This window comes from Anopheles merus, unplaced genomic scaffold (genome assembly GCF_017562075.2).
Source record: "Anopheles merus strain MAF unplaced genomic scaffold, AmerM5.1 LNR4001047, whole genome shotgun sequence".
Taxonomy (NCBI): domain Eukaryota; kingdom Metazoa; phylum Arthropoda; class Insecta; order Diptera; family Culicidae; genus Anopheles; species Anopheles merus.
Window position 1 is genome coordinate 6,906 of NW_024428627.1, and position 8,077 is coordinate 14,982.

General features: G+C 45.7%; 1 protein-coding gene across 1 annotated transcript; it reads right to left on the reverse strand.

Moving 5' to 3' along the window:
• Positions 1-3,106: 3,106 nt before the first annotated feature.
• On the reverse strand, positions 3,107-7,116 carry LOC121603318 (the record flags this gene model as incomplete). Its single annotated transcript, XM_041931982.1, has 3 exons — positions 4,078-7,116; positions 3,933-4,024; positions 3,107-3,711 (listed from the first exon to the last, which is right to left on the reverse strand). Coding segments are annotated over exons 1-3 (3,736 nt in total), but the record flags the coding sequence as incomplete, so codon positions are not given.
• Between the last annotated feature and the right edge of the window lie 961 nt (positions 7,117-8,077).

The window sequence follows — 8,077 nt, forward strand, 5'->3', positions numbered from 1 at the left end:
TACGCATGCTAAAATTGATAGGTTTTCCCGAGTAAAATGCATTCAGAGCCCATTTACAAGACTATCCGTGAGTTTAATCGTAGAACCCATGTGCGGCTTTAGAAGACCGCTTCAATACCTTTCCAAAACTGTCTTAATCGTCTCGCTAGGACACATGGTTACGAAGTTATGGCCATTTGAAGGAATGTCCAACTTTCCCATCCATCCATATGGCCATGGTTGAAATTTTGACGAAAATGCAAGGTCAACCATTATCGTTCTTATATCATGGAGGCTTCTTGAATAACCAAACCAAAGCCCTGGAACACAATAATAAGGATCTTGGCGATGAAAAAGTCTCAAAATGGGTCATAGTGCACTATATACGCATGCTAAAATTGATAGGTTTTCCCGAGTAAAATGCATTCAGAGGCCATTTACAAGACTACCCGTGAGTTGAATCGTAGAACCCATGTGCGGCGTTACAAGACCGCTTCAATACCTTTCCAAAACTGTCTTAATCGTCTCGCTAGGACACATGGTTACGAAGTTATGGCCATTTGAAGGAATGTCCAACTTTCCCATCCATCCATATGGCCATGGTTGAAATTTTGACGAAAATGCAAGGTCAACCATTATCGTTCTTATATCATTGAGGCTTCTTGAATAACCAAATCAAAGCCCTGGAACACAATAATAAGGATCTTGGCGATGAAAAAGTCTCAAAATGGGTCATAGTGCACTATATACGCATGCTAAAATTGATAGGTTTTCCCGAGTAAAATGCATTCAGAGCCCATTTACTAGACTATCCGTGAGTTTAATCGTAGAACCCATGTGCGGCTTTAGAAGACCGCTTCAATACCTTTCCAAAACTGTCTTAATCGTCTCGCTAGGACACATGGTTACGAAGTTATGGCCATTTGAAGGAAGGTCCAACTTTCCCATCCATCCATATGGCCATGGTTGAAATTTTGACGAAAATGCAAGGTCAACCATTATCGTTCTTATATCATTGAGGCTTCTTGAATAACCAAACCAAAGCCCTGGAACACAATAATAAGGATCTTGGCGATGAAAAAGTCTCAAAATGGGTCATAGTGCACTATATACGCATGCTAAAATTGATAGATTTTCCCGAGTAAAATGCATTCAGAGCCCATTTACAAGACTATCCGTGAGTTTAATCGTAGAACCCATGTGCGGCTTTAGAAGACCGCTTCAATACCTTTCCAAAACTGTCTTAATCGTCTCGCTAGGACACATGGTTACGAAGTTATGGCCATTTGAAGGAATGTCCAACTTTCCTCTCCATCCATATGGCCATGGTTGAAATTTTGACGAAAATGCAAGGTCAACCATTATCGTTCTTATATCATTGAGGCTTCTTGAATAACCAAACCAAAGCCCTGGAACACAATAATAAGGATCTTGGCGGTGAAAAAGTCTCAAAATGGGTGTAGTAAATTACACCGGGTGTGAAATTGGAGGAAAACTTGTGATATTTTGGGAATAAGAAAAATAACGTGTAGGCGGTTGAACTTTCTCTTTGCTAATGTGTATTCACTTGTCCGTTTGAGTTCATTTGTACATGCTATAATTCATTACATAGTTCATTTCATCCTCATCTATTTCCCTGTTTATATTGTAGCCTTCAAGTGTTGTCTGTTTCTAATCCCGTTACCATAATCCCATAATTCATGCCATAATATAATTCAAATAAATATATACATTGAAATTCAAACATTCCGGCCACCAAAAGAGAATTCTTTTTAAAATTTCAAAAAAGCCATAAATTCAAATAAAGAAGTGAGCGAGCAAAGTATAAACCTAGCTGACCTATAACACTTGACATCTCGCTAATGTCAACAAGGTTTGTTTATTATATTTCACGTGGTGAAGCTGCGCGACATTCTAACCTTTGCTGCTCAATGGGATTAGGTAGCAATGCGATCCTATTTACTGCTCTGACGATTTCCTTTCCCGTGCCTGTTCGTAGTGTAACTACTCTAACTACACCGTCTTTACCCGGATGTAAAGCAGTTCTTCGCCCTTTCGGCCAAACGGTAGGTGGAACGTTATCTTCCTTTACTATAACTAGCTGATTTATTTCTAGCTTGACCGGCGCATTGTTTGCGTGCCTTGCTCTGGCTTGCAGCTGCTGCAAATATTCTGGGTACCACCGGGACCAAATTACTTGTAAATGCTTTTGCACTACTTGGTACTCTTTTAACCGATTGGAAGAAAGCTTACTTAAATCAACCTCCGGTACTGCCTGCATACTACAACCTATCAGAAAATGAGCCGGGGTTAATGCTTTCAAATCAGTTGGTTCGTCGGATAACGGTACCAACGGGCGAGAATTTAAACATTGCTCAACTTGAGCTAAAAGGGTAAGCATATGCTCCTGTGTAATGCTACTAACTCCTATTGTTTTTAGAAGGTGCTTTTTGGCCGATTTTACTGCCGCTTCCCAAAGACCTCCGAAATGAGGTGCACGCGGAGGGATAAATTTCCACACCATCTCATTTTCGGCGCACCAATCAAAAATCCCTCTCCTATCAACCTCATCGATTTTTAGCATCTTGTAGATACGATGCAGTTCATGCGCTGCCCCCTTAATGTTGTTGCATTGTCTGAATGCAATTCAGCAACCTTCCCTCTCCGCGCGACAAAACGACGTAATGCAGCCAAAAATGCAGTCGATGTGAGATCACTCACCAGTTCGATATGAACTGCCCTGGTCGCGAAGCAGACGAATATTGCGATATACGCCTTGGTGGGACTGCGATTGCGGATGGTGGACTTCAACAAGAACGGACCGCAATAATCCACCCCACTCACCGCAAACGGTCTCGTTGGTGTTACCCGTGACTCAGGCAAATCCGCTACCGCTGTTTTACCAACGTCGGCTTGTTTCTAAAGCAAGTGTGGCACTGGTGATACACACGCTTTACCATATTTCGGCCTCCAATTAACCAAAACTTCTGCCGCAGTATGGTTAACATTGCTTGTGGTCCGGCGTGCATTTCCTGCTGATGGACCCTTTCTGCCAATAGCACTGACAGACGATGTGATGCTGCAAGAACTGTCGGATGCTTCGAGGCCTCTGGGATGTTGGCATTACCTAGCCGGCCACCGACACGTAACACACCCTGTGCGTCGATGTATGGGGACAACCACTTCAGCTTTGATCTCGCACTAACCTGCTTCCCTCGTTGTAGATCGACCAGCTCTTCCGCGAACGACTCCTGTTGTGCTAGCTGGCACAAACGCAGCTCGGCTTGCTGTAGCTCCTCTGCTGTAAGCGGTGGAACGGAGTGCAGCAACGTCTTGATGTCCGCCTTTACCTTAACGCGCTTGCACGATGATGCCTTGGTTGCCTTAAGCGTTGTGATGAACCGCAAGCAGAAAGCCACAACTCTCCTTAACTTGCCATACCTTGAGTATTTGGCGAACAGTATGTTGCTAAAATCACACATCGTAGATGTAGTGACAATGTGTGAGACTGCCAGTCGCTCTTCGATGTCAGCCTCGCCTTCCTTCATCGCCGGTTGATCATGGGGCCACTTCTCTTGTCCGTAGGACAGCCAACTCGGTCCATGCCACCAACGTGTACACTGCAGCAATTCTTCCGGACTCAGCCCGCGCGAGATGTCATCCGCCGGGTTATCAACTCCAGGAACATGACGCCAGCTGGAGATACGCGTTTCTTCCTGTATTTGTGCCACCCTGTTGGCCACAAATGGTTTCCAGCGACGCGGTGATGAGTTCAGCCAGTGCATTACTGTCATCGAATCCGTCCAACAGATAGCCGTAGCTGACACCATGAGTGCAGAAACCACCTTCTGAAATAGGTGTACTGCTAGCCGTGCTGCACACAACTCCAACCGGGCGATTGAGTTCGTGTTTGCTAATGCTACCACCTTGGACTTGGCAGCTAGTAATCTGACCTGGATGCCTCTTGCGGATACTGCTCGTACATAGCAGCATGCTCCATATGCTCCTTGTGAAGCATCAGCGAATACATGTAGCTGCAGGTATTCTGTGCCGGATTGTGAAACAAACCGAGGCACTCGTAATTCGCGTAGCGAGTACTGTATTGTGCAGCTTTCTCCATTCCTCTTGCAGGTCCATTGGTAGTGCGCGATCCCAATCAAGCGTTTTGCCGTCTTGCTTCAACCCCCATAATCGCTGCAGAAACATTTTGGCAAGTATTACCGTTGGCCCTAGTAGGCCCAGGGGATCGAAGATTCTGGCCGTGTAAGACAAGACCAAACTTCGCGTAAGCTCTTGAGCTGGTCGTGCAAGGTCGACTCTGAACCGTAGCATGTCGTTAGACGGTTCCCAAACCAAGCCCAATGTTGAAATCGCTTGATCTTCCTGCCAGTCTAGAACTGGTTTGATCGCTAGATCGTCGCTCGGAACTCCTTCAAGCGCTTCGGAGACGTTAGATGCCCACTTCTTCAAGAGGAAACCTGCCGATTCAAGCATTTGCGAAATTTGCGTTCGCATTCCAACGGCCTCTACTACATCTTCTGCTCCAGTCAACAAATCATCCACATAAAAGTCATGTAGCACTGGGTCGGCTGCCAAAGGGTATTGTTGTTTGTGGTCGTGCGCAATTTGTTGTAGCGTTCGAGTAGCTAGAAATGGTGCTGTTGCGGTACCGTAGGTCACCGTTTGCAACTCATACGTGGAAATGGGATCGGAGGGACATTCACGGTAACGTATGCGCAATAGATTTCGATCGTTTTCACAATGACGAATCTGCCGGTACATTTTCTCTACGTCTGCCACTATTGCGACAGCGTGTTTTCGAAAGCGTAGGATGATTGTAAGCAGATCATCCTGCACTGTTGGACCAATCAGCAGAGTATCGTTTAGCGAGTAGCCAGATGTTGTTTTGCAGGATGCATCAAAAACAACACGCACCTTGGTTGTTGTACTGGTCTCTTTGACTACCGCGTGATGAGGAATGTAGCAATGTGGTTTGTTGTCATCAACGGGTTCCGTGAGTTTGATCATGTGTCCCAACGACTCATACTCTCTCATAAATTTAATATATTCCCTTTCCATTTCAGGGTTGGCCTTCAGTCGACGTTCTACACCCAGTAAACGATTATCTGCTATCTCTTTTGACAAACCCAGCGTTCTTTCAGGTTTGGGGCTTCGCGGCAAAGACACAATGTAGCGATCTTGTGCATTACGGCTCGTGGTAGCTACGTAATGTTTTTCGCACATGTCCTCCTCAATTGACAAGGCAGGACCTTCCATAATACTCTCAGCCTCCCAAAACCGCTGGAGCAAGCGTTCGATGGCACCTTCGTTGGCGGCCGTGTGACACAATCGTAGATTGGGGCCAGCAAGTTGGGAAGTATTCCCCGAGACCGCCCATCCAAACGCAGTTTCTATCAGCCATGGCCTTCCGTTACCCAATGACTGTTTCCTTCCAGTATGTATCTCCCAGAACGTGTTTCCACCAATTACAACATCGACCTTTCCCGGAACGTGGAAAGACGAGTCTGCCAACTGTACGTTTGGGATGTTCCATTTCGCAATGTTTAAGGGAATGGTTGGAATTTCAGCTGACGGAGTCTTGAGCACTAGAAATTCCATTGACGAATGGAAGTCTTCTCCTAGCGATCGAACGGTCGCTGTGATGGAACCCTTTACGTGCTGTTTGATTTGCCCTATACCCGATACAGCAATGCTTACTTTGGACAGCGGTGTCAACAGTCGATGGGCCATAGATTCGGAGATAAAGTTGCACATCGATCCGGAATCTAACAGTGCTCGTGCTGTATGTTTATTGCCATGATCATCTACCAGTTGTAGTTGGACTGTTTCCAGCAGAACCACTTCATCATCCGACTGCGCAACCATTGTGACAATTGGCGTTACGTGCAGCAAGGAGTGATGGCGTGCGTTGCACGTAGTGCATTTAAACGCGGAACGACAATCCCTCACATGATGACTGCGATTGAGGCAGTTCCAACACAGTCGCTCACGGGTGGCTACTTCACGGCGTTGCTGTACGTCCTTTCGCAAGAATGCAGGACAATTGCGCAGATTGTGAAGCTCTGCACAACCCAAAACACACTGTTGAGCTGAAACATTCGGCGAAGTTCTCCTTGCAGTTGCAGCATTGCCCACAATGCTCGGCCTATGGTCGGAGACCCTTCTGTTGCCGGCCACCATTCTCAAACTGCCGTCACCGTTATTGGAAAACTCGCACGATGATTTTAATATTCGTACACGATCTTGCAAAAAGTCTACTAATTCCTTGTACTTATCTTTTTTATGTTGTGCTGAGTGGTTCTCCCATGCCAGAATGGTCGACGAATCCAGCTTCATCAGAAGCAGGTTGGCGAGCGGCGTGTCCCAGGTGTCCACCGGTTCGTCGAGCTTCTTCAGCCCGTTCACATGCCGCGTGAATTCATCGACGAGCAGCGCCAAATCGTCCACGTTGTCACAGCTCACGGCCGGCAGGTGATGAATTTTCCGATAGTACTCCCGGATCAGCGTACGTGGATTATCGTACCGCTTCAGCAAGGCAGCCCACGTCACCTCGTAATTGTCTGCTGTCAATGTGGTGTGCTCGAAAAGCAAACCAACCTCGCCCTTCAAGGAGGACAGCAGATACTGCAGCTTCATTATATTCGGTATCTCACTGGCACTGTCGATCATCGCCACAAATCGGTCGCGGAACGTTAACCACTTGGTGGAATCGCCATCGAACGTAGGCAATTCGATTTTTGGAAGCCGCAAATTTACTGCACCTGATCGTCCCGAACTATTGAGAGTCGAGCTCGCTAATAGCATCGACTCATTCGACATATTTTGCGCGGCCGTAGGAGGTGGTTGCTTTCGTAGAAGAAAGCCCTTAACGCGACGATACCGTGTATCCATATCACACCGCTCAGTTACACTCGCATCTGTGGCCTCCTCATCGAGTTCCATCACTTTCGCATTTGCATGTAGGAAGTCCTCATAATACCTTTCTAGTTGTTCCAAACACACTGGTATTTCACTGGCATTTTCCTCGACGTAGCCGATCGTAAACTGTTCTATACTTTTCACCAATTCGACCGCTTGATGCCTTTTCAGTTGCACCGATTTCAACTTCTTCTCCATTTTTATTTTAAGAATTGGCGCGAAAGTTCACTGACTTCGCACAGCTTGCACGAAAGTTGTACGCAACGACGATCACGATTGGCGTGAGCTTGATGCGCTAATGGTTGCTTACAAGGATGGCGGTTTTCGCAATGGTTCCAACGGTCGGCGTCACCTTTCTCACGAACTAGAATACGCACGCACGAAATGTTTTTATCAACACGGAAAAAACGAAACAAGAATCACAGCACACTAAAGTCAGATTTGCCCGTGATAGCGGGGCAACCCACGTTGTGATTTGCGCAACACAACGGATAGCAAACGAATAAGTCCACACTTTGGTTCACACCAACGGTCACGGAGTGCCGTTTTCCCAAAATTAAGGCCACGTAGTGACCGTACACAAATTTTCACTGCACGTAGTGCTTCCTTTCACAATCCGGTTCGAAGGACCAAATGTAGAAAATTACACCGGGTGTGAAATTGGAGGAAAACTTGTGATATTTTGGGAATAAGAAAAATAACGTGTAGGCGGTTGAACTTTCACTTTGCTAATGTGTATTCACTTGTCCGTTTGAGTTCATTTGTACATGCTATAATTCATTACATAGTTCATTTCATCCTCATCTATTTCCCTGTTTATATTGTAGCCTTCAAGTGTTGTGTTTCTAATCCCGTTACCATAATCCCATAATTCATGCCATAATATAATTCAAATAAATATATACATTGAAATTCAAACACCGCTTCAATACCTTTCCAAAACTGTCTTAATCGTCTCGCTAGGACACATGGTTACGAAGTTATGGCCATTTGAAGGAATGTCTAACTTTTCCATCCATCCATATGGCCATGGTTGAAATTTTGACGAAAATGCAAGGTCAACCATTATCGTTCTTATATCATTGAGGCTTCTTGAATAACCAAACCAAAGCCCTGGAACACAATAGAAAGGATCTTGGCGATGAAAAAGTCTCAAAAT